This window comes from Mastacembelus armatus, chromosome 9, assembly GCF_900324485.2.
Source record: "Mastacembelus armatus chromosome 9, fMasArm1.2, whole genome shotgun sequence".
Classification (NCBI taxonomy): Eukaryota; Metazoa; Chordata; class Actinopteri; order Synbranchiformes; family Mastacembelidae; genus Mastacembelus; species Mastacembelus armatus.
The window spans coordinates 19,884,407-19,910,411 of NC_046641.1; the positions used below are offsets into that span (position 1 = coordinate 19,884,407).

Genomic DNA, 26,005 nt, shown 5'->3' on the forward strand with positions numbered 1-26,005 from the left:
TGCTACATTTAAAAAGTTCAGATACAAGCACCCTGCTTTCAGGGGTTTAACACCTAACAATGCAAAATTTCCATCCAATTTAAAAACCAAAATAATCAGGATCTGTTTTCATTTAGTATAACCTTTCTATCTGTCCTTTTTTCTGTCCAGCAAAATAAATATACTTTTCTAGAAATATTCCTGAATGTTTACTATACAAAGGCGGCTTACTTGCACTGTCCTTCCAGGTTCTGGCAGTCAAACCCATCGTAGAGGCATGCAGCATTATCACATTGTGAATCACACTTTCCATCATTGAAGTACCGCCAGCACTGCAGCGAGGCCGAGCAGTTTTTCCACGGATCATTGAAGTTCAGCGAGCAGTCGCCATTGTCCCATCCGCACGCGTGGTTATTACAGAGCACATCACAGACCTTGTTGTCCTTAAGCTCCTCACACTGTGGGATCTCACAGGCCACCTCCACCTCTGAGGGTATTGTGATGTTACAGCCAAACCCGCCCTGGAAGCTGTAATCCAGGATGTGGCAGCGGAGACCGTTGAAGTTTGTGGGGCAGACACAGCGGTAGTACGGAGCCTCAGAGGTGTATTCACATGTGCCACCATTGTAGCAGGGGTTTGAATTACAGGGGCTGCCAGTGGGATACTGGCACTCAGGACCAGTGAAGGATGGGGCGCACAGACACTTGGGACTCTTTTGGCCAGAAATGCAAGTGCCACCGTTGCGACAGTGAAGGCTGCCGCAGGCCTGGGCATCGTATTCACATGTGGAGCCAGTAAAGCCCTTTAAGACAATACATGAGAAAAAAACATTTGATTTAATATGTGTTTTATTTTAGCCAATATGTTCAGATTCATTACTTTAGTTTAGTTTTCATTTTAATAAAAATTCTGTAAATTATTTGTATTCTGTACATTTCTACATGAAGATGCCTAATTTTCCTGCACCTTTCTTGGCAGGGTACATGGGACCCAGTGGTTAATACAGCAAGTACAACCTGACTTAAAACCCAATCAGGTTGGCTACATATTCTTGGTGTCTCTATGAGTTTACAGGTGTGGCCATTTCCACCCACAGTCCATAAACATGCAGCTCAGGTGTTTTACCAATAGGAAACAATAGTGTTCAGTCCAGAAGCACATGTGATTTATGTATTAAGTGACACATATCTGTGTGAGTGTGAGTACTCACAGGAGGACATTTGCAGATGAAGCCATGTGGCGTGTTACTGGCTACAGCACAGGTCCCTCCATTACGACAAGGTCTTCCCTTACAGCCATCAAACACTGTGTCGCAGTGCTGACCTATAGTGCGGTCACACACACACACACACACAAACACACACACACACACACACACACACACACACACATTTTCAAGTTCACTTTCACAGACAGACTTTTTCAGAGTAAGACTCATAAATCATCTCATATTAATGCAAACATTTAAATTTATCAATACAAAATAAGAATCAAATAATAAGATATGTCAGTACAAAAAACAGAAGCATTAATAAGTTTATTTTTCAACTGCAGGGCATCCCAGTCAAAAAAAGGGACTATAATAAAACTTGAGCATGTTGTGTGTACAATGTATGAAAAACCTATAAAAGCAATGTTTCCACGAATATCTTAACGAGAGAAAAAAAAAAAAAACAAAGAGACCTCATTGGATGACAGATGTACGAATTCCTAAAGCCTAAAATGGAAAGAGACTAACTATCCGTAACATTACACATATAAGAAGACGGCACACATACTAATAAAGGTCCCCTTCCTTCTCTAAATCTGACCTCAAGCTGTTTACCTGTGTATCCCGTGCGACACTCGCAGCGGTAGTTGTTGGTGAGTTGGACACAGCTGTGCGTGCCCCGCGGGTCACAGGGGTTGGACAGACACTCGTTGACGTCTCCCTCGCAGCGCTCACCTACGTACCCTGCAGGGCAGATGCACTGGTACCCTCCAACTCGATCCACACACTTCCCTTTATTGAAACACTTTGGCTCTTTGGTGACTGGGTCAGTGAAGGGGTTACAGTCGTCAATATTGATCTCACAGTGCACACCTGGGGACAGTTTGGCAGGGAAGACTGATTTAGAGCAAGATCAGTAAATTCTTCAGAGAAAATTGTTCGGTTATTTTATTTTTGCAACGTTTGATAGATTTTTGTATCATTTCAGGAGCTTCTTAGTGTGGATGTTAAATAGTTTGTTGGTATAACAGTTTTGCCTTAAACTGCTACAAGCTTCAAGCTTTAAGTGATTTGCTACATTTCCCAGATTGACATTTAATATTAAATCAATGGATCTAAAAACACAAATGCTCGAATTTCCTTAAAACAATAAACATTAAATTTTAATGAATCCATAATACAAAAAATTACGTGAAAATCAACATGGAAAATGACACTTGCAGGGCAGTAACAGTTCCAAGTCAAAAGTTTTTCCTTAGGGGTAGAGATTTAAAATGAGTCACATCATCACAATGTACCATGGTTTAGGTTTGAAAAGAAGCATGACATGACTCGGGAGGACTGATGAAGTATTTTAGTCAATATGTTAAGAGATGTATTTAAAACCACAAAAACACCCAGAAATAAAAGTAAAATAAAAGCCATGAACCATAAAAGTTCTGAATATAAAAACATAATGTCAAAGATTTTGACATTTTGTAGAAAATTTTGGCTTTTTGGGGACACATCCAACTCCACTGGCACGTTAGGCTAACCAACAACACACACTCCTTTCACATCTGAGAGAAAAATCAATGGCGTATTTGACAAGTAGAGGAAGGATGGACTCAAGACAGGAGGAAGAGATTTCAAACATGCCCTGGGTGCTGTTAAGCCCTAATTAATGAAGCGTGGAGACGAGGAGGAGATGGAAAGGCAGAGTGCTGTGGAGGTGTGTGTGTGGGGTCTGCTGACCTTGGGTTCCCCGGGGACAGGAGCATTTGTAGGTATTGATCAGGTCAATGCAGGTGCCCCCATTCTGGCACGGTTGGGAGAAGCATTCATTGATCTCGTCAGAGCAGTTGGTCCCCACATATCCTGGCATGCACTGAGAGAGAAGGAACAAGGGAGAGAACAAGAAGCCAGGAAAGAAGAAGAAGAGGACAGAGGGAGGAGACATGAAACAAAGATGGCTTGTGTTTACCTGGCTATTTTCTGGCCTCCACCCTGCTAAGGCTAGTAGATCCTTTATTCATGGAAAGGTTAACATAACCAAGCTGCTGGTTTTCTATTTAACAAGCCTTTTCATTACAATTGCCTTGGGTTTAAGCTGAAAGGGTGCCTGTTTTTCAGCCAGGCATTTTAACAAATTCACAACACAAAATTAAGGTTTCAGATTTTAAACCTATAAACACTTAGCATTCAACACTGTGCATTCAAATTGATTGATAGTAAAGTTAAAGACACTGCACGATCCGGTTGATTTTCACTGAAAAATGTCACCACACTGGCACCTTTAATAAAAAGTTGTCAAATAACTTAATTTACTATATTAATGGTATTCATACCTTAAATTTGCAATTACTACAGTAAAATATGGACACACACAGGCAAAACACAAAAATAGGCTGAGAGTAGTTTCCAATGACAAATCACTGGGTGCAGGTTTCTTTAGCTTTGTTACCTTGCAGGTGTATCCACCTAAAAAGTCAGTGCAGGTGGCTCCATTTTGGCAGGGGTTTGGGGTACATTCGTCTACCTGCTCCTCACAGTAGCTCCCAGTATATCCGACCTGGCAGTGGCAGTAGTGAACATTTCCTGCGTCCAGACACTGACCAGAGTTACGACAGAGATGGGCAACATCCAGCCCTACGCAGAGAGGATGAGAAAGAAGGAGCTACAGTTAGTGTTGTTTCAAAAGAAAGAATTGCATAAATTGTCACAAACAGACTAATTCATGCTTGACCTGTGATTTTAATACACATATGCACGTGTATTTTTAAACCTGACTGACATACACATACATACAAAAGATTATAAAACCCCTGTAGCAGCCATCTTACCTCTCTGTTTGGCTGCCACCTCACAGGAAACACTTGGAACGTCACAATAAAGGCCTGTCCAGCCAGTCTCACACTCACAGCTGTAGGCGGTGCCCCTCTGCCAGCAGGTTCCCCCATTCTTACAGGGTGACAAGTCACACCAACGAACCAAGTTCTGAAAGATACACACACATTTGATGTAACAGCCACTTATTGGGTGCTTATTATACATTAACCTAACCCAAAAACAATTCAAATACCCCACGAAGCTTTGCAAATCAAAAGGTTTAAGCATATAAATGAAACTACATTTTGCATTTAAATTAATATATTTTAATGTTAAACAGATGTTATAAACACCAAAGACAAATGGACCAACTCATCCTGAAGCCCCCTCTTTGTCATCTTACCTGACAGTTAAGTCCAGTGTAACCATGAGGGCAGGTACATTTGTAGGTGCCATAGCTGTCCTGGCATGTGCCACCATTCAGACAGGGTTTGGAGTCACACTCGTTTATGTCATGCTGGCAGTAGTTCCCAGTGAAGCCCGATGGACATAAACACGTGAAGGTGTTGATGCCGTCGACACAGGTGCCACCATTGAAGCAGGAGCTGCACAAAAAAGATAAAAATGTCCAGGATGTCCACACTGTACAGAATACTTAACCTATATTGCTTATGAGGCAGCTACAGCATAGAAGATGATGAAGTCAGTTGATGTAAATCAATACTCTGCCAGTAGGGGCAGTAGTGGACAAGAAAAAGGAGTCTACATTAACAGGTGGGTGAAAGCTGTTGATCTGGACACATGCCTTAACTCTCTCATCTACACATACACACACAATGGCTAATGTTCACCTCTGTGTCTATATGTTAAAAAAGCAGTGGGGTATGAATATAATATCTTGGGCTCGTCATACTTTGTGATACTGATACATACTGTGATACTGTGATGTTTGAGCTGCATACCTCTCAGTGCAGTCAGGAGTGTTGTTTTCACAGTGGATTCCACTAAAGCCAGGCGTGCAGGTACAGGTGTAGCTGTTAACACAGTCAGTGCAGTTGGCTCCGTTTTTACACGGGTTGCTCTCACACTCATTGATGTCCTCCTCGCACTTTGTCCCTCTAAAGCCAGGCAGGCAGGTGCACAGGAAGCCATTTACCTCATCCTTACAGAGCCCTCCATTGCTGCAGGGGTCTAGAGGGACAGTATTTCACTTTGGTCAGTGAATTCTTCTTATTGCTATCACACAGTAACAGAGAAAATAGAAGGAACTGGAAAACTTACTGGGCTTGCAGTCATCAATGTTGGTCTCACAGTTGCGTCCAGCGAAGCCTGGTTTGCAGCTACAGCGGTAGCTGCCCAAAGTGTTCTGGCAGGTTGCTCCATTGCGACACGGATTCTTCACACACTCTTTGATGTCCACTTCACAGGTTTGGCCTTAGGAGGAAAGAGACATTTTCACCTTCTCTTTAAATGAAGATATAAAACAGGTGCATTTAGATACAGAACATGGATATGTTTGACTCAAGTGAGCCCTAGGAGGGAAACTAAGAAAGCCTATAATAGTAAGTAAGGCCTGGTCTTAAGTATGTCTATATTGTAAAGCACATAAACACAGGGGAGAATCAGAACTCCTGCTATAACTCAAGTGAGGTGCTGATCAAATGTAGGCATAATATGAAACTATTAAAAAGAAAAAAATGACAATGGAAGCCTGAACATTAGAACATACCTTTCTTTTGGGGACACACATGACAAAACTGCCTGGTATTTCCAGTAACAATTAGAAATAGTTACTGTAAGATTTAAAGGTCAGGGGACACAGCTATGCAAACACTAAGGTTTACCTTGCCATCCTTCAGGACAGATGCAGGAGAAGCTCTGATAGTCCTCTGACTCCTGACACACTCCTTCATGTTTGCAGGGTTTGGAGTTGCAGGGAGCCATCAAGGTTTCACAGTTCTCTCCTGTAACACACAGACACATGAACTCTTCTATGAAAGCACTTTTAATTAGAAAGACATTTACTATCATTTAAATAAATGACAAACTGTGTTTATCATTAACTTTGACTGTGTGATAACATGAGTCATGAACCTGGAGATAACCCAAGCCAAATGGACAAAGAATCATCTTTCAATCAGTGCTATCAGAAGATTTTAGCCTGGTTCTGTCAGTATTAGAGGCCTGTGGAGACAATTCCCTATCTGTTTCCACAACACACAGCGCTTACAGGAAGCCGGCTCCAGTTTCCGGCTATTGTGAAGTCATTTGCTGTTCTGTGAGACAGGAAGCAGGCAAACAGGAAATGTGTCAAGCCCCCTGTTCCCACCGTGCCACAAGAAAAAGCCTTTTACTATTCAAAGTCCTGTGAATTTTTCCAGAAAGAAGATTTGACAAAAACAAGAAAATTTGCCCTCAGCCTTTCCATCATCATCTGTTTTGTCAAATAATAAATGAGACGACATGAAAATATTTCCAGCTGTCTTATCAGGGATGCTTGTGTATCACAGAGCAGCAAAGGATCAGTGTCTTTGAGCCCTGAGGAAATCTTGCAGCTGAACTTTACTCGACAGTTATTTCATCCTCTTTGTCCGAGAACTTAAAGTACACAGGCTGTGGAAAATGTCCTCCCAGTAAGGAAATGCCAACAGAAGGCCAGAGCAGATACTTTCAATAATATTTTCATACCTGTGTAGGGCAGAATACAATTGCACTTGTAGCCTGCGACATCGTCAATGCATTTCCCCTGGTTGAGGCAGGGGTTGGAGGCGCATTCATTGATGTTGGTCTGGCAGTTTGGTCCTGTACATATCACACACACCAAATTAAGTGAAGGTCAAAGTTCAAATGATGTGGAGGGAATTGTGGTTTGGGTGACACACACTATGCAAACTAGAACAATGTCAAACCAAAACAAAACACATCCTCGTGTTCACACTGACCAGTGAAGCCCATGCGACAGGTGCAAACGTATCCACTGGTCATATCCTTGCAGGTGCCTCCATTCATACATGGGTTGGATTCACACTCGTTGTTGTTGATGTCACAGTTTTTGCCGCTCCAGCCAGAGTCACACAGGCATTTATAACTGACAGAGACAAAATCAGTTTGTTCAGTTCAGTTAGTTTGCTTCACTTTAAGTCTAAGAACAAATATTTTACCAGATAATTAAAGACTGTGTCAGATTCTCAGTCTTCTTTACTGCTTCTTTGATTCTTTCATCAGATTTCTTTAGGTATACTTCTTGTACACCTGCTTGCATTTAGACAACAGCATCAGAAGTCTGGTCTCTTATTATCAAAAGAATAAAAAAATATCAAGATATGAATAAAAAAGGCCTTGTATTTGTATATAAGTCATTTTATTTAAGTGTTATTTAAGTGTCTGGCATTTGAAAATCTGTGTTTATTTTTTGTTTTACATTCTATCCTTTGTGTATGTCATTTAGCTGTGTAAAATAAAAGTAAGGACAATTACATTAATACTAATAATTAATGAAGTTACTGCTGCAGCTATCTATCCAAGCACTCTACTGTATGTTTCTGTCCTTTTTCACTTCAAATTTTAGAGAATTCCCCAAAATCAGGTCAATTGTAGTTTGCACTATTCACCTCTGCCAAACTTTCCCTATAGTGCCTGGGTGCTACTGTTTCTGTAGGACTGTTATAATATGGACAATAGTCTGTGCATGCGCAGGGTGCTGTACATGTGAGTTTAAGATAAACACCACCTACAGATATTATAGTGTAACATATGCCGGGTTGTGGCACAGTTTAGTGAAAGTGCCCGCTGATTGCGGCAGAGAGCAGCAGCAGCCGTAACCACTGTACAAATGACTGTCTTGGGCCAGACTGTCTCACCCATTGATCCTGTCTTCACAGTGGCCGTGGATGCAGGGATTGCTGAGGCACTCGTTAACTTGTGAGAAGCAAGTGGCATCATGGTAGCCTTCTGGACACACGCAGGTGAAGCTGTTGATTCCATCGATACAGGTACCACCGTTGTGACAGGGGTTGATGGCGCACTCGTCGATGTTGATGTTGCACATGGTGCCTGAAACAAAGGATGGTTTAAAAATACTTTCTTGGGTAATCTTAGAGTAAGTAATCCAATCACATAATGTGTTCATCAACACATAGACAGTGAAGTGATAGGTTCTGAAATTACTAGTCATTTCTGCAACGCCTGTCTGCTGGATGACTTTGATGTATTATTTTGAAATGCACAATGTATACTCATGCAACAACAGACAGAGCTGCCACACAATGAAGTCTACATCTCAGCAAATGTATCAATTTCCAGAAACATGAGGGTTTTTAAGTCCACCTTTGTGGGCCACTTGAAGCATCGACGCCATTCAGCCTGGTGCCATGCATAGCAGAAAGGCAGCCCATTTAGCTTTAAAGCAGAGACCGACTTCCAAGCTTTTAAAATCTCAACTTTCAGGAATCTTTCAGGAAATCTTTTCTCCTGCTCAAATCCCAGATGACTTTGTGTGCCCAAGTGTGCGTATGTGTCCTCTCTTTGTGTGCGAGGGCAGCTTGCTTGTCCTAACAGCAGCAGGTTGGGGACAGGGTGGAGCTGGAAAGTGACACCGGTCGAGCCTCGGAGGAGCGTGCTCCCTCGCTCACCATCTGTCACCCTCCCCAGCAAGACCACACTCTGCCATCCACATCTTTAATCCTAACCTGTCCTAAATGAACTTTTAAGACCTGCAATGATTTGACAGATCTATTTGAGGACACAAAAAGATGAAAAAGTCTTTAGATAGCCATAAACATTAACAATATAGGACTCTTCATAGATGGTTCTGACATACAGTATACTCTAATAATATGTTTAAATTTCTATGCAATATGAAATTTCACTAGTACTAAAATTAATGTCAAAAATGCTGTTTGGTTTGATTTAAGAAAGTCGCATCCAAAACGGCTTTGTTTTTGATAGATATACGTATTTAGCCCTTTATAGAAATGTCTGTGATTGCTTCTGAAGCTATTTGCAAGTGTGTGCTTGTTACGATTGCTACTCCTGTACTGAGTCTATTTTACAGGCTCTAAATGTTTGTCCATTTCTAACAATCCCCAACATCCTGCTCCCTCTTAGGAAAAACTTTCCCCGTGTTTTTGTGGAGAGAAGAAGGCAAAAAGGTTGAGCTACATCAACATCCATTTAACAGCCACATTCAAGACAGTAATTATATGACTATATAACAGTCCATGTACAAACTACTTACCAGTGTAGCCAGGTTCACAGGCACACTCATAGCCATTGATCTTATCAATGCAGGTCCCATAGTCACAGGGATTGCTCTTGCAGTCGTCAATGTTGATTTCACAGTTGATTCCTGGAGGAAATTGTTTTCAGTCAATTCACATCTTTACAAATTACAAATAATAACAACTATAATAATAATAATAATAATAATAATGATGATGATAATTAAATAAATTCTTTCATATGTGTGGTCCTTACCTGTGGCACCCTTGGGGCAGCTGCAGATATAGGCGTTTTCTCTGTCCTGGCATGTGCCTCCATTCCTGCACGGCTGGCTCAGACATTCGTTGATGTTGGTCTCACACAGCCGACCGGTGTATCCAGGATTGCAGTGGCAGCTAAAGGAAGCCAGGCCGTCAATGCAGGTACCGTAGTGGCAGGGGTCTGAGTAACACTCATTGATGTCTGTCTCGCAGTGTCTTCCAGTGTAACCTGGCAAAAATGTAATTTTCTTTTACTGACTGCTTACTGATGCTTTCGCTTACAGTCATACAGTCATTCACAGGCTCAAAAGACTTTGCACTTCTTTTGACTCAGTTACTCAGCTATTTCATTAAACCTTTTCAGTTTTGACAAAAACTTGTAAAACTTGTCTACCTTCAGTGCACTCGCAAGTGTACTTGTTGGGTCCGTCTGTGCACTTGCCGCCATTTTTACATGGCGTGCTGGCACACTCATCAATGTCTATCTGGCAGAGGTTTCCAGTGAAGCCTGGAAAAACAACAAGAGGGTGTCATTGTGTGCATGAAATAGAGAGAGAGTGTGTGTGCGCGTGTGCACACGTGTGCATGTGTGTGTGTACAGACATGGCTACTGTGTTCTCACCATTTCAAACTAGTCAGACTCATAATCCTGAGCCCATACTACAAGAGCTCTCAACAAATCAAAAATCTGCATGTTAATTAACAACTGTGCAACACTACAAGCTTTCTATTTTCCCTTTCTCTCCTTTCAGCACAACTCCAAAGGGAGAAGGGAAAGTGGGGGAGCCAATTCGTCTAAAGAGGTGGGAGGGAGAGGTGCAAAGAAATGCACAAAGAATGAAACTTACGAGGCCTCCTGACCAAGGGGTGAGAGACAAAGGAGGCCCTGTACGCTCAACGCAACGCCAAACTGAGCCTGCTGCCTCTTTTGTCCCCTACAACTTTTCCATTACAATGCACATTCTACTGTCTTGCTTTCACCCCTTCTCCACTACCCCCTCCACTCCCTGCCCGCCTCTAAAAAGAGCCACCTTGACCTATGACCCTCCACTACTTAAACTCCCTGTCATTCAAAATCAATCAGCAAGCTTCCTCCTTTTCCCTGAAGTTATCCTCCTTTCATTTTTTTCTTGTCTTCCCTCTGTCACATGATGGTACAGTCCAAGGACCCGTACAACTTTGTGTGATGAAGAGAAAAACTTCCCCTCCTCACCTCTTTGCATGAACACACAGGTGGTTTTAGCTAAAAAGACAGACTCATAGTGGAGATGTGTATTTTCAGTTACATACCTATGTATAGATACATAAAAACAATGGTTAGAAATTCAGAAAAGACAAAGGGCTGGTCTAAGGCATAAGTCATAAACATTCAGGGGCAAACACAGAGCCCTCTCTGTGTTTGCCCCTGAATGAAAACAATACCAGTTTTTTCTTTTAACTGCTGCCAGTTTTCAGCAGTGAGGAAAAAAGTTGAAACAAACCTCAGTTTTTATTTACCACAAGGTGATGTTTCTGCTCCTGAGTGTTATCAAGATGGCTAAAAAAAATTCTCTATGAAAGAATTTTTTTACCCAGATGCACACATATGCATACAAACACAAAAGGTGAAGCAGAAATGCAAGCATGCACTGGGACACACATGCACATCATAGACCTCAACAGCCAGAGAGGGATTTATGTCCAGACTGCTGGAATCAGACATTTCAATGGCTCTCAGTGGGGTTTCCATGGCTATTCTATGTACAGAAATGAAAAGAGAAGAGCCTCGCCTCGGGCCTGGCTCGTAACAGGCCAAATTTACATCTGAAGCAGGGCAGTTAAAACCCCTCCTCTTTTTTTTTTTACCCCTCCCTTCCTGTTTCAGCATAACGGTCCTACCATCACCCCTCAATCCAACCCCCCAAAAAACACTTTCACCACCACCACTTTGTGCTGTTCCTCACATATCCCTCTCCCACTGTCACAGTTTTTTTAGGCATTAAGCTCTTGTGTTCACTCCAGTACTGTCTCTTTTCATTCTAAAGCTTCCTTGTTGAGACGTCTTTCTTTCTTTCCTCCACTCTTTCCTCCTTCCTTCCTTTTTTCTCTCAACAGGAGGAATCCTGCCTCTCTCCACCCAGGCTGTCTTTGATCCACCCGACTCTGCTCAGAGCTTTTCCTCCCAGAAAAGAAAGAACGAAAAAAAAAAAAATCACTTCCACCTCAATGATCCTGCTGAAAGAATGCAAAACAAAAAACACATTTGGGGAATTTGAATAACATTTCTTCTTTTCTCTGTCTCTCTCCATCCAAGATTCAATAGTTGCATTCCTTCACCCCTGTACATCAATACGTCTTGTCCAAACAGTGTAACTGCAGTGCTATTTCTGGAAAAAACAAAGCTGCAGCAAAACAACTAGCTGCATTCAAAATTGAGCAAATGACTAAATCTCCACCACAATTACTACTACTCTTAATAAATATCACTTTATGCAAAGGAGTAGTAGCTCTGCCTGCTCGGATCAGCTGTCTCTTGTTCCCACTAACAATCAGAACTTTTGTTTAGATCCACAAGTTTCTGCTCAGTCATCAGACTTTGTAAAAAGAAACTTGTTTTAAAAGTTCAAACTTCCTCAAGCCGTTCCCTATAGAATTTTTCCCTCTCCTCCTCAACTGCTGCGTTCATTCTGGGCTACCCGGGCCTGCGAAGCCTGCCTCAGGGCTGGGATTAGTGCCCGTCCAGAGAGGTGTTTGTGTGTGCGTGTCTGCCTGTGTTTGTGTTTGAGAGGAAATGTAGAGAGAGAGTGAGAGAGATCGACCTCCGTGGCCCCTGGCCCCATGCCTCCTCCCTCCTCCCCCTTCCTCCCCCTCCTCTGCAGCAGCGCAGGAGCCTCACCTGTGGGGCACTGGCAGTGGAAGGAGTTGATCTTGTCGATACACTTGCCGTTGTTCAGGCAGGGGCTGTTGGCGCACTCGTCCGTATTGATCTCACAGAACTCCCCCTCGTAGCCTGGCCAATTAGCGAGGGAGGACCAGGAGGGAAATGGATTAGTTAGACAGTGAGAGGCATTTTCACACTGCTGTAATACACTGCTCTAACAGATTTAAATACACTAAATAAATAGCAGCATGGCTGCACTTAGCTTTACTGTATTAATTAACTGGCCATCATAATTTATGTGCAGGTGAATCCTCCAATCATTAAACTGCTTATTGTGAGTGCCGTTCTAACAACTAGTAAAGACATTCAGTTTATTATTTAAAGAAGCAAAATCCACTAAAAAAGTGTCTCTGCTTAATTTTCTGAATAGATAGATGAATTAATGGACTAACAAATTAATTGATATAAAATTATAATCATAGCTGTAAATCACAGAAAATAAAAAAAACAATCCAAATCCAAAGCTTATACTTTAAAATTGCTTGTTTTTTTATGCCAACCAATAGCACAAAAATCTAATCTAATCGTTTGAAACATTTTTTTTCCTTTTGATAATTGACCTTAAAGTTCTAATTTACTGTCTCAAAACAATGATTAATCACATAATAATTTCAGCACTAAATAGGAATTTGTAAAAAAGTCAGTAGCAAACTTTATGTTTCATGATATCTGCATTTTTTTGTGAGAGGTTTATATTTTATCTCCTGTTAATACAACAAAATCACAAACGTCTCTCAAAGGTTACACAATTTGTAGAGTATATAATAATAAAATAATAATAATATCTTCTATCCATCCCCCCAAAAACACATTCTCAGTGGAAAATAGCATTTTCTGGTCAAACTGGGGTGTTTTAACTCAAAACCAAGCATCTCACCTGGCATGCAGATGCACTTAAAGCCACCTATCTCGTCCAAGCAAGTGGCCTCATTCTTACATGGGTTCGACATGCACTCGTTGATGTTCATCTCACAGCGCAGCCCCACATATCCCCGCTGGCACTTACACTGGAACGAACCCTTGGTGTTTATACATTTGCCTGCATGCTCACACGGGTTGGAACCTGTTTAAACAGATGAATGCTTTAACTTCACTTTAAAAGGCCATTGTGTATGTACAACACCAAATGAGGAGCGATTTGACAGTAAAGACATGACAATGAGATGATTTGGCTGGTTTACTGCCGTTTGATGAAGCCAAAACCAAAGTGTGTGAGATTACAGCAATAATACCCCTGGAGGATGTTATTTACTGCGATTATGGGTACAGTTGTGGGCACTGAATTAAGCATAATGACAGGAAAGAATGAACTCATAATCTGGCTTGTATAAAATAGTAACAAATGCATACGTCGTGACTGGAGCTTTCTTGACAGTAGTATAAATAAACTGTGAATATCTAGATTTCATTGGACCCATCAGTACAGTTGATATGTCTTTAATCAGTCGATCAGGCTCAAACTAGATTAGACAGATTGAAAGCTGATTTACCCAGAGAGCATTCGTCGACATCCTGATCACAGGAAGCACCAACGTATCCTGAAGGGCAGGTACAAATATGATTTCCAGTGACAGGGTTGGTGTCGCAGTTGCCGCCCTTCTCACACGGGTTGCTGATGCAGGCGTCGTCCAGCTGGCACAGGAGACCTGGTGCAGAGTGGAGAAGTACTTCAACCCTTTTGATTACAGTTATAACCTTTGTATCGATTGAAAGATAACTTTACAGATATTGAGACAGTTACAGAAGAACACATATGGTACAAGCAAGGTAGTCAAAATTGTTTGGTAGAAAATGTGCATTGCAGAGGAGTGCCGTTATGTGTTTTAATTTTGATGCATTTTCACGTTGAGGTAGTTCCTCAAGCATTAAGAGCTAAAGAAAATGAAACGTGTAAATACCTGTGCGGCCATGTGGGCATTCACAATAAAAAGAAGCTACGCGGTCATGACAGGTTGAGCCGTGGTAGCACGCAGCGCTGGCACAGTCGTCGATGTTCTCGCTGCAGTCGTTCCCAGTCCAGCCGTTTACACACACACACTGGTAGCCGCCATAGATGTTGTGGCATGTGCCACCATTTTGGCAGGCATTGGGCATCAGCTGGCATTCATCAACATCTTCTGTGCAGAGCTGACCTGTGGGAGATAACAGGATTCAGAAGAACACAGCTCAATGAGTCTATATCCTAAAACACTGCTCATCGTATCCTGACTAAGGTTATAATAACCTTAACTTCTTCCCTAAGAAACACTATAGCACTAAAGCATGCAGTGGAACATCACCATACAAACCTGTAAACTCTGGCCTACACTGGCAGTTGTAAGTGTTGACTCCATCGACACAGGTTCCTCCATTCTGGCACTTGTGACCTGGACAGTCATCGATGTTTTGGTTGCAGTTTTTTCCAGTAAAACCTGAAACAAAGAACAGGGTATAGGCAACAGACTATAGTGACTTTGTTACAGTGTCTGTTTGCTTTGCTTTCACTGTGTAATTTCTACTAGCAGAGCCTTCAGATTTGCAGTTGCTCATTTCTCCATGTTTGAACGTTACAATCTCCCATTTACAACAGAGGGAGTGAAACTTTTCTACAGTTAAATGTGGTCAACTGTCTCTTTCCTCCCAGGAAAGAAGTCGGCTCTACCATCTGTGCCAACCTCACCATTTAAAAAACATCCACTCTGCTATTTAGTTGCACAAGAGACGACCACTGGATTGTACAAGTGGCATGTTGGGTAATATAAACTGAAAATCAAAGCCAGCACAACTCATCGTTGTCAGCGCCAGGAGACTTTTTGGCCAACTTTATGAAGCCAAGGCATATAGATACTAATGATGGCAGCTACCGAGTTCCAATAATGTTCATGTTTGTATAAGCCTTTTGGATGTCAGTTCTGCAAAATAAAATGAGAATGTCGGAGAATGTCAGCATGTCTCACTTTCACCTACTGTGCACTCACATTAATATTCAAGAAGTCACATTATTTACTGCTGCATTTTTAATAAAAGCGTTGTGACTTTTTTATCCCTGGACTTATGTTGGTAATGCTGCAATCTTTACGCATCTTGAAATACAGGTTTTGAATTTACTTTTGGGGTTTTCCAGTGGAGTGGTCAGTATGTTTTCTCTATAGGAGACGAAACAAAAATAGTTGCCTTGCTTGAAATATATTAACAGAAAATGGTTTCTGTTAATCTTTATGTCATCTTCACACAGGCAATATGAACATATATATAAATTAGGAGGATGGAAACTTATGTACTTATGAGAACATTACTGGTGCAAAACAATGTGCCGTGTGGAGATATGTTTCAAATATCAAGGTCACCTTTAAATGTATTTCCTTTCTTCTAAAACATTAGCAAGGTGGGACAAAAATTTCCACACAAATTCATTACATGGATTTCTCAGTGGAAATGGACAAAAACAAGGTACAGCAACCATGTGTAGAGGTATGTATAGAGATATGAGCAGGACTATACTCCCACCAAGCTTTGCTTAACTCCGTTGTGAAAAGGATGTTGTCCTTTGACCATTTCCTTATGATAAGGCCAAGTGCCTTCCTGCTCTGCATGTTCACACACTGTGCACACCAAAGCAGAAACACACACGTGAGCACACACAGGACACAACATAAGCAGGAACAGCCCTGCCTTAAATGACATCATCTCATAACCAGTAGCAAGTAGGCAATGACATTTAAATTCAACTTGAGAAACTTCAGTGAATTTCATAAACGACGTGACCTTAGGTGATGAAGATCACAGGATTCATGCCAGTGTACAAATGACAGATCTGACCAATTTGATTCTCCTCTTTGCACTTTTCCAAAACTGACTTTTGAATGCGGCACCGCAAAATCCATGCATGGATGACAGATTTGTATCAGGAAGCCTAATGATTGAAGCCTGATTGACAATTTGCATGACCATTTCAGAGTCCACTGTTTCTATTTATGTCTCGTCATTTTATCTGTTATTTTGTACAGCCAAGTAGAAAAAACCTTTTATGTCAACAACCAACTTGTAATTATAAGAGATACCTGACACAGTAGATCCCCTTGACTTGAATTAACACTTATAAATTAAATGTAGTTAATTTTCTTTGGGGGGATTTTCTAATTGTTTCTGCCTTCATTGGGCAACAACCTGCTATAAATAGGTGACATAATAAAAACACAAGGGCTAACAACTTTGGAATAATAAGCTTGTTGAAAAGAAAGGATGTTTTTCTCATTCTTCTAACACTGCATAAATGCAGTACTGGTGATGTGCTAGTGATCCCGCAAAGTTGTTGGTTAAAACTAAACTTGATGCAAACATTCACACTATTTAACCTGCTGCTGTGATTGGGTCTGAAAATATTAATACAGCAGCTCATCACATATATATATATATGCTGCTAATTTACCTGGCACACAGGAGCATTCGTAGTTGGTCTCTCCCTTCTGGATGCAGGTGCCTCCATTATGGCACGGTGATGGGTTGCAGGGCAGGTAGCGGCTCTCGCAGTGCTTGCCCATGTACTCTTGTGGACACTGACATCGATACCCGCCAACCTCGTTGATGCACAGCCCACCATTCTTGCAGGGTGATGGGCGTGCATCACACTCGTTGACATCCTGTTTGCAGGTCTTTCCGGAGAAAAAGGGTGTGCAGGTACAGATGTAGTGGAACTCAATGGCGGAGCACTGGCCACTATTGGCACATGGATTTGAGGCACAGGGATCGGCTTGTTGGCACTGTTTACCTGAGGGCACAGGGAATTGCTGTTGTAGGCTAGGCTGTGCTAGTCATTTCCCTCAAGGCATTTGATTGGAAAAACATACATTCTTTGCATCATTGGATTCAAATTTCTCTGCTTGTTGCTTGGGTTAATAATCTCATCCGAAACATGGATCACAAAAAGCAATCACAAAACTCTAAAACTGAAACAAAAGCTATTGGTGGGATTTGTACATAGATTACTACTTTAAAGGAATCTATAAATTTTTCTGTTTTATTCTTTTTCTGTTTTCCTATGGTGACCCTCGAACATGCTGAGGTCATGTGAGGTCTTAAGTTACCACTGCTTTACTGTCATATTACTGTTGAGTGTTACCTGACCATCCAGGTGGGCAGAGGCACTTGTATGTCTGGACATTCTCAAGCTCACACGTGCCTCCATTGCGACACGGGGAGCTGGTGCAGGCATTGATGGATGTCAGGCAGCGTCGGTCAGTGTAGCCTGGTCTGCAGGTGCAGCTAAAGTCCACTGTGTTCCCTCTGGACGTTGAGTGACACGTGCCGCCGTTCATGCATGTCAAGGTTGTGCACGGGTCATGAAACTGGCACTTGCTTCCTAAGTATCCATCCTGGCACCTGGGAAACACAAAATAGAGTGGTCAGGAAAATTTTTGGCAGCTGCCAACAAAAGTGGGAATGAGCAGGATGCATCATCATAAATGCTGAATGGCTTTGCAGATTGTGATGTGCTTCTTCACCTAATTTCCATTTCTCAACTATAAGGACAGGAGCTAATTACTTTTTAAATATATTATTACTTACTCACTGGGTTGGGGGGTTTCATCGTGGAAACAGTACATTTGAAAGTAGGTATTTTGGCTGAGTTTTCTAGAGTAAATATGCCTGCTTAACAATACTGGACTTCTGGTCTGGACTTTGGGCTGATTGGAAAGCCTAGTTAGAGATAAACTGCAATAGGAGCAAATTTAGATTTATTGCCACAGTATGTTTTGAGAATCTCAATTCTCTAAAAATCTAATTAAATCCATTTTTTTTCTTCGATTAATCGTAAAACAAATCAAGAAAAAAAAGCACATTTTATATCATGATTTACATAATGAATTTACTACAATTTAATAAAAACGTTCCAAAAACATCTGCAAGAGATATGGGTCTACTAATAAATGTCTATTTTTTATTTATTCGCCTCATATTAGCATTACAAAGAGTGTGACCAGTGAAAGGGAATTCCCGAACACCATTTTCACCTATCCAATCTTTTCCAGCTCAGCGTGGACTGAAGATTTCACAAGGATAAAACACCAGTGCAGACTAGCAAGGGTCATCCCATTGTGTGTGCCTATAAATCAACTGCCTGGGTAATAGTCTACCAATAGGACTAGCTGTCCTTTTCTCCTTAACAATGACCCTGTCCTGCTGTTTTTACAACACAGCTACACGGGCCTGAGAAACTACGCTTTAAATGTGACATTCGTCTTTCTACCGTCGCCCCCAGAGAACAATGTGTTTGAGGCCGTAAAACTGAGTGGTCTGAACAGAGGAAGGAGGGGAGCAAACTCTTGTGATGTTTCTCACAGGTTGTGTCATAAACGCCGCTCGGACCCCAGCGAACATTTTCCCAGAGAGAGAGCGAGAGAGAGATAGAGAGAGAGAGAGCGAGAGAGAGAGAGAGAGAGAGAGAGAGAGAGAGGGAGAGAGATCCTACAGATCACAGGGACATATTTACAATTACAATGAGAGGAGCCGAAGGGCACCCTCTGAGGATACACACGGCCCAACAACGGGCCCCTGCCCACACACACACACGCACTCACACACACATGCACACATTCATACCTCCACATTGTGCTATCTTTTACAAATGCCCACACACAGGAATATTACGCACATTCACAATTGCAGGCAAATCCAAACACAATAGTGTTGGTCATGTTCAATAAATCATACTCTGCATCTAACTCAAACACTGCTTCTTCAGACTAGACCTGAAATGTTATTGCCAACAACTTTAAAATTTTAATAGTTTAAGTTCAGTTAGAGATGCCAAACACCTTCTTTTCCCATCATCTTTATATAATGATTCTGTGGTTTTATTACAGTTTTTTAGTAATAACAGTATTTTCATCTCCACATAAGCTGGCTTCTAAAATAATAATGTTCTTTTGATGCAAGCAGTTGTACAAGAATTTCGGTTACTAAAATGGCAAAAATGGGCAAAATTAAGTTTTATATCAGTAAATGTGTGATTGCAGAATAGGGAAACAAGTATTCACTGCAGTACTTGGCAGTTTTAGTACAAATCCCAAAACAGTATTGAGGTCCAAAACCCAGCCCTTTATGCAGCTGTTTTTGAGACCCAAACCAGTCACCTTAGACCTAATACATTAGACCCTCCCTGCTTTCACATTCCCATATTCATCCCCTTCATAGATTCAACACTGTTGTCAACAAAGCGGGGTGGCCAAAGGGGCTTGGCCATTACAAAAACAAAGAATCTACTGAATAGCACCAGAGATAAGAACAAAAAAATATCTGCAGTATTTGGAATTCTTGCTCCTAATCCGTCCAACCCTTGTGTCAGCACTCATTCATCGTGAGGACAAGGCAGCATCTATGGCACAGTGTTTGAGCTGCAAGCCAATATTATAGCAACTTCAAAGCATCATGCCACCACTTCAATGCTCATTATTCTTGCCTCCCCAGGGAGGATTTGCTCCAGCATCAGCAAAGAGATGGGAAGAGGATGAAACGAAAGAGTGGCATAACCTCTGTCAAGAAACATGAAAGATTTCTGAAAAGTGAATTCCTGCAAAGACGAAAATTAGAGGAATGTCTAGAAGTCAAATTTTCCGGCATATCTATCTCACAATCTACAGTTCTCTTTGAATATTGCTGTGGCTTACTTTCATACCAAATCAATACTGTGCACAAAACATCATACTGACATCAAAGTGGCCTTCCCACCACATTAAACTGCATCATCACTCTCAAATATCCGACAAGAGCCAGCAAGTCTGTTAGCCCCAAGGGGCCGGCCAGACCATGTCCCCAAACATTCCCAGGGGGTCCAGTATGTGTGTGTTTGTGTGTGTAGGTGAGGGCCAAACCATGGCCCCTCTGCAGGGACAGGCGTGTGTTTAGAGAGGGTTTCCCTCTCCGGGGATTATGCAGCTTTACAACTGTGGCAAGGAAAAGACAACATCACATGCTGGGCTGGCCGCTGCATAAACAGTTGTAGTGAGTGGTGGCATGTCACCACGTCGAGAGGGGACAGCGGTACCTCAGGAGCTGGAAGTGCCAGCAGGTACATCCAAATACAAAGACTTGTGTTTTTATTTAAAATATTCATTTGAATCATTAAGTAATTAGTTGAGTAACTGCATAGTCCAATCAACTACACGTTCACACCTGCTCTATGAAAGTAAAATACAATAGAAAACTAAGGTCCTTTAATGTGAATAAATTCTGTAACATGTTTTAATTACAGGATGAAAGAAACTGAAAACCAGCCAAAGTCAAATGTACTAGAAAGTTAAAAAACCTGTTTTTTAACTTCTCCTTAACTTCTCTAACTTCTCCTGTCACTCAAATGAGGCATTTCATCGTTGCATACATTTGTGAATTAATGAGATATCCAGATTAGATTCTATATCTAGATTATAGCTGTGTTGGCATTTTAAACCTAAACTTTTAGGCCTATATAATCCCAGACAGGTGACCACTCCCCTTTCAGTTTCTTCATCACTATCATTCTCAGTTTTATATTATTGCAAACAACAGTGTTGCACAGATGTCGTCCCACAATACCTTCTGTTTAACAATCACCAAGAAGCAATCTGCATCAAACTCACAAAGGCTCATTTGAATTTGTGGGACTTCGGAGCTCAGTGCTGATATCAAGCCTGCCTGTGGTACAAGGAGAGGACGCAGTGCAGAGGAGCAGCAGAACTGACTGCTAGAAGGCCAGTTGAGTTAAGCCCCAGCAGCGGCCAGTGCTGAGGTCGCGAGGCGCCACACGAGCTTGCTGGAAAAAAGGCCGCAGGGAGCAGGTGCGCATGTTAATGAGGAGACAGCAGCTGCTGGCCCAGCCATGCAGAGCCCCCTCCTCTCCCCCTGCCCCCACATCTCCTGTGTGACTTATCCCAGTGCTCTGCCTCCTTCCTCTCCATGGCACCCCAACATACTACTGTCCTCAAGCACAGACACAGGCAGGGACCATGCACTGCAAAAACCTTTTAGTTTTAGGTTAAATGATAACAGCTGAGCCATTATATGGTTAAGAAAATCTACTCACTATAACACTAACATTTAATGAAGACATGAAATCCATGCACAAACATAAATATCTATACAAAGGTTAATATATATTCCAAGAATCAAGATGACTGGTACTAAAAATATCTACTGCCAGGAGATCTGGGGCTGGGCATTTTTTATAGTGTTGGTATCCGAATGCCCCCCCCCCGCCACCCGCAACAGTTAACAGCGACAGGAGGAGAAAAAAAGAGGGAGAGAAAGCAAAGGATGAGTGGGCCCATTGTTTTTCCTCCCCATTCAGAGCTGGCCACAGGCCGGGCGTATTCAGCTGTTACACCTCCTCTTCTCCCCCTCTGTCTGCAAAAAAAACTTTTTCTGAATCTTCTTTCATGATATGTGGCTCATCCCTGAATTTTCCCCTATTTTTCTAATTATTGGTTTTGCTTCCTCTGTTCAAAGCTGGTCGGCTGTTGGCATCTGCTCGCTCCCCTCTGTGAACCTTCCTTCCCACAAAACCCCACTATCCCTCTTCTCCTACACCCTCGTTTCTTTTCATTTGTAAGACACCACATTAGAATTTATAAGTCTCAACTGACGACCGCTCACTCCCCCCAAATTTTCTTCCAAGTTACCCCTAGCTGTTCTGCAACTTTTTAGTGGTCTGCCATATTTGAGGCCAAGCGCACAGCAAAACTGAAGCTCAAAATCCAAAACACACAAGCAGTGGGACAAACAAAGGAGACTGAAAGAAAGGAAACTGGAACTGGTTTGGTTGGGTTTTCAAGGGGAGAAAGACAGAAAGGGGTTTTCAGTTCAGAAGGAATTCTGGTGTTTACTCTAAAGAGACTCCTGATTCTTAACCTGAGAAACCTCAGTAGATGCTCACTGGCAGCCTCACACCAGCTCTAAAACTGGCACCTGCACTCACACAAACAGCCCAGCGTCTCTCACCGAGGCCTAAAGACAAACAGATACAGCCCCCGCACCTTCAACTCAGTGCACGTGGACACTCTATCCAAACACACTCCCCGACTGAGGTGCCAGCAATAAGTCAACTCTAGCACACGCTAGGCAAAGAATGCTAACAGTTTGCTCTTTAACTTGACAAAAGCCTGAGAAATAAAGGCTCAGCACAAAATGGCTTTTACCGCCTCAATGCCTCAAACGTATAAAATAAGTGGGTAAGACAAAAGATATTCAACGACTCTTTTATGGAGTCTTGGCTGTGTTGAAAACAAACAGCAAAGCAGCTGCTTCAACAAGAGAAATCTGCTGGCCTGGAGAGTGGATAATCTCACCAGCAGCAGGTAAACTGGGCTTCTGGAAAGGTAAATAAAGAAGACATGAAAAGAGGGGCACAAATCAGAAGCTGAGCAAATATCAGGTGTTTGAGAGGTATCATATAACTGCAGCACAGCAGTGGAATTATCTCTGCACTAAGGCCGATACTGTTATTAACTTTTCTGTCAACTACACCAAGTAGCCCTCATTGTTCTCCTGTGCGCTCGCTACTGGGCCGTCTCTTCTTCATCTGCTGCAACAGTAGCCTGTGGCAACAGGTCTGCGACACTGATGGGATGCATAACAGGCTGGCTCGAGCCTGCAGCAGATGTTGTGGCGACATCTGACCCTTCATCGGGTGTCGCTCTGAAGGGGCTTTCCTCAGTTTTAGGCCAATCTGCCATCTGCCATCTTTCTGAGGTCACATGCAGATGGGGACAGAGGCTTTGAACGTAATATGTAGGCTACACACGTGTACTGTATACAAATACAGACCTATACAGATTCTGGCAGCTGTACTGTATATCTTTTAAGAAGCTTAATGAATTAGGTTGTGCATTTATTCAATTAATGTGCCATAGAAAGCTCTGTGGGAGAGGGAATCAGTGTCTGGTTCCATTTTTGTGTAAGATGTAATTAGGAATGTTTTAGGATAACTCTTTGTTTTGTTTTGTTTTTAGGTTTCAGCATGTTTAGGCTTTTGGCCTTCAGCTCTATTGCTTATGACAACACAATCTTCACTAACGTGAGATCTGGGAAAGTCTGATTGCATAGAAAGCACAAGTTTTCATGTGATCAAGAAGGTTGTAAACAAGCCAGTTTCTCTAAACAAATTCATTTACAGTAAAATCTGAACTGAGGGCCCCTGCTCATAATCATCCAACTTTAGTGCTGACTCATAGTTATAGGATGTACAGTAAAATATGGCAGCAAGGTATTTAGTGACTAATGATTTTATATAGTTTACAATCACTGAAGGAAAGTGAGAAGTTGCTGCTAGAAAATGTTCGACTATAATAAATGATTATCTGATTTTTAAGATAGCTGCCAATTTTCTGTTGACAGTGATCGATTAATAAATAAATTCTTTCTTCTCTAGAGAAACTGAAAATGATTAACCCATTTTAATTGAAATTTAGATTTGGGGCATTTTTTGTAAAGGAAGAAAGAAATTATAGATGAGTATGACTGGAGAGAGGTCATTGGCCAAACTCACTAGGGACTAAAGACTGTGCAGTTTAGCTGGTGCAGATTTTGGCCCTAGAAAATGAAGAACCAAGAAATCATACAATACTTTGGATAGTATTTTATTAACTTGTGTTCTCTCCTCACAAATAATTTTGACTAAACTGGAGGGTTTGTGTAAAGCCTGTCTGATAATGTGGCTCCTGGTGTTTTTTGTGCCAGAGACTTTGTTTTAGTACTGTTCTCAGAAGATAGGAACAAGGATGGAAGACTGGCTGAAAACGTAAAAACAGGATCCAAAAAGTAAAATAACACATTTATCCATTATTTAATAAACTAGTGTCTTTATGTCATGGCTTCCTCTCTCTCTGCTTTCAGCCAAGATTCAAACAGTGTTAATGTAACATGTTTGTATCTCTGACTCCCCCCCAAGCCCTCCTGTCTCCCCACCACCCCTTCTCATTTCCTGACTGTTTGTGCTGTGCCTGGGCTAAGTCCCCTTTAGTCTCGTCTGATCAGTTTTAAAAGCATTGCCCAAGGGGACCCCTCTTTCTTCTTCTTTCCTGCACACTTCCCTCAGTTTTTTCCCTCTCTTGTTACCAGCAGCATATAGTGGTTAACTACAGTGATAGGTCTGGCAACACTAGTAGAGAAAATCAACACAAAAATGCACACTTAAATTCAGCTTCAATTACACAAATCGAGTCCATTGATATAAAAATAGTTCTTTGGCTAAAACCAAAACTGGCTCAAAAAACAGCGTAGCCGTTTGTTGTGGAACTGAAACCAGAGTTACCAACAAATCTCCACTGGCTACAAAAATTACAGGGGAAGCACTGCCCCCATTTCCCTCCCCTTACATCCATCCTTCTTTTCCTTCCTCTCTAATCGTGCAGGAGAGCTGACCTGGCCGGCCCACATCTGGCAGCCTTCATTAGAGACCCTGTTTATTTGGGAGTATTATGGACACGGCCCATGGGAAAGAGTCAACCCCTCGAGAGACCAAGACTGCGTGTCTGCATGTGTGTGTGTGTGTGTCTTCAGAGTCATAGTCCCACTCTAATGACTTCTGCCACGGCCTTCTTTAAAAGGTTGGGAACCACTTAAAGGCTTTATGGGTGACTGAAGGTGTAGCTGACAGTCTAATCAGACCCTGAGGTTGTTACAGTACATGGTGACTGTGAGCAGATTTCCTGTTTTCAGCTTTTCTATGTTCTATTTACATTTAATTTGTGAGTTATCCAAACTATTATCTCAACAGTTAACTGTTAAATGGTAACTGATAAACATGCGTCACAAGACAAATATCAAATATGTGGATCAAATATTTACAGTATCTTTGTGATACTTAAAAAGTTACAGAGGGGGCTCCACAACATCTGGGTGGGGCAGAGATTCCAGCTGCTGATATTTGTCTCATATTTCATGTTTAATATTAATTATTGTATTTTATATATTTTTATAAGGTTCCATTTTAAGTCTTGTGTGTGAATGAGTATTGAAGCTTGTGAAAAGCTGTAACCCCCCCCCATATAACAGATATCCTGATCTGATATTAGTCTGCATTGCTTAACTGAACAAACACCTCTATTTCAAGACAAAAGCATCACCCTCCATTCTCCTAAATATCCTGTGAATGTGTCTGTGTCAAGCAGTGACTGAGAACTAAAAGCACACCTGGCAGAATAGGTCAGTCTGTTTCTGTGTGTAGCTGAATGGGCAAAACCACAAGTAATCATGGGTATTATGGAACATGCTGCTGTGCGGGTGAGTGCACGTCCCTCTTACTTATACTATAACCCACAGACAGGTGGTCTGGCTGCAAGAAAGAAAGAAATGAGGAAGTGTGGTTTGGAGTATGCCCAGTTTCTTTGTCACTCTCACACACACACACGCTGACTGCCAGTCCTCTTGTCTGCGATCAAAGTTTATGCGATTTGTCTTGGCATATGTCAACCAGAAGGGATCAAATAACACTAATCCCCAGCACTGAGGTTCCCCACCACCAAGTCACTTCATTTGTGCCAGAAGACTGTGCCGATCAGACCTCTCACCAGCCAAAGGGAATCCAACACCAGCAGCTGTGGCCATATAAAAGCTCTGTGTGTTTCTTGTAGTGTGATGATATGATCAGATACAGC

The 26,005-nt window shown here is 41.8% G+C and overlaps 1 protein-coding gene across 2 annotated transcripts in view; it reads right to left on the reverse strand.

Moving 5' to 3' along the window:
• notch1b (notch receptor 1b) overlaps nt 1-26,005 on the reverse strand; it is a 38,657-nt gene that overhangs the window by 9,062 nt on the left and 3,590 nt on the right. For both annotated transcript variants that reach the window (XM_026320748.1, XM_026320747.1), the window contains exons 3-25: nt 17,497-17,756; nt 16,807-17,145; nt 14,687-14,809; nt 14,297-14,530; nt 13,889-14,044; nt 13,276-13,461; nt 12,354-12,467; nt 9,873-9,986; nt 9,474-9,707; nt 9,235-9,345; nt 7,859-8,051; nt 6,941-7,086; nt 6,687-6,800; nt 5,843-5,962; nt 5,280-5,432; nt 4,961-5,189; nt 4,402-4,603; nt 4,013-4,166; nt 3,634-3,818; nt 2,925-3,057; nt 1,806-2,063; nt 1,191-1,303; nt 211-782 (exon numbers count right to left, since the gene is read on the reverse strand). In XM_026320748.1, the coding sequence (XP_026176533.1) occupies nt 211-782; nt 1,191-1,303; nt 1,806-2,063; nt 2,925-3,057; nt 3,634-3,818; nt 4,013-4,166; nt 4,402-4,603; nt 4,961-5,189; nt 5,280-5,432; nt 5,843-5,962; nt 6,687-6,800; nt 6,941-7,086; nt 7,859-8,051; nt 9,235-9,345; nt 9,474-9,707; nt 9,873-9,986; nt 12,354-12,467; nt 13,276-13,461; nt 13,889-14,044; nt 14,297-14,530; nt 14,687-14,809; nt 16,807-17,145; nt 17,497-17,756 (4,443 nt within the window). The remainder of the gene's footprint in view (nt 1-210; nt 783-1,190; nt 1,304-1,805; nt 2,064-2,924; nt 3,058-3,633; nt 3,819-4,012; nt 4,167-4,401; nt 4,604-4,960; nt 5,190-5,279; nt 5,433-5,842; nt 5,963-6,686; nt 6,801-6,940; nt 7,087-7,858; nt 8,052-9,234; nt 9,346-9,473; nt 9,708-9,872; nt 9,987-12,353; nt 12,468-13,275; nt 13,462-13,888; nt 14,045-14,296; nt 14,531-14,686; nt 14,810-16,806; nt 17,146-17,496; nt 17,757-26,005) is intronic.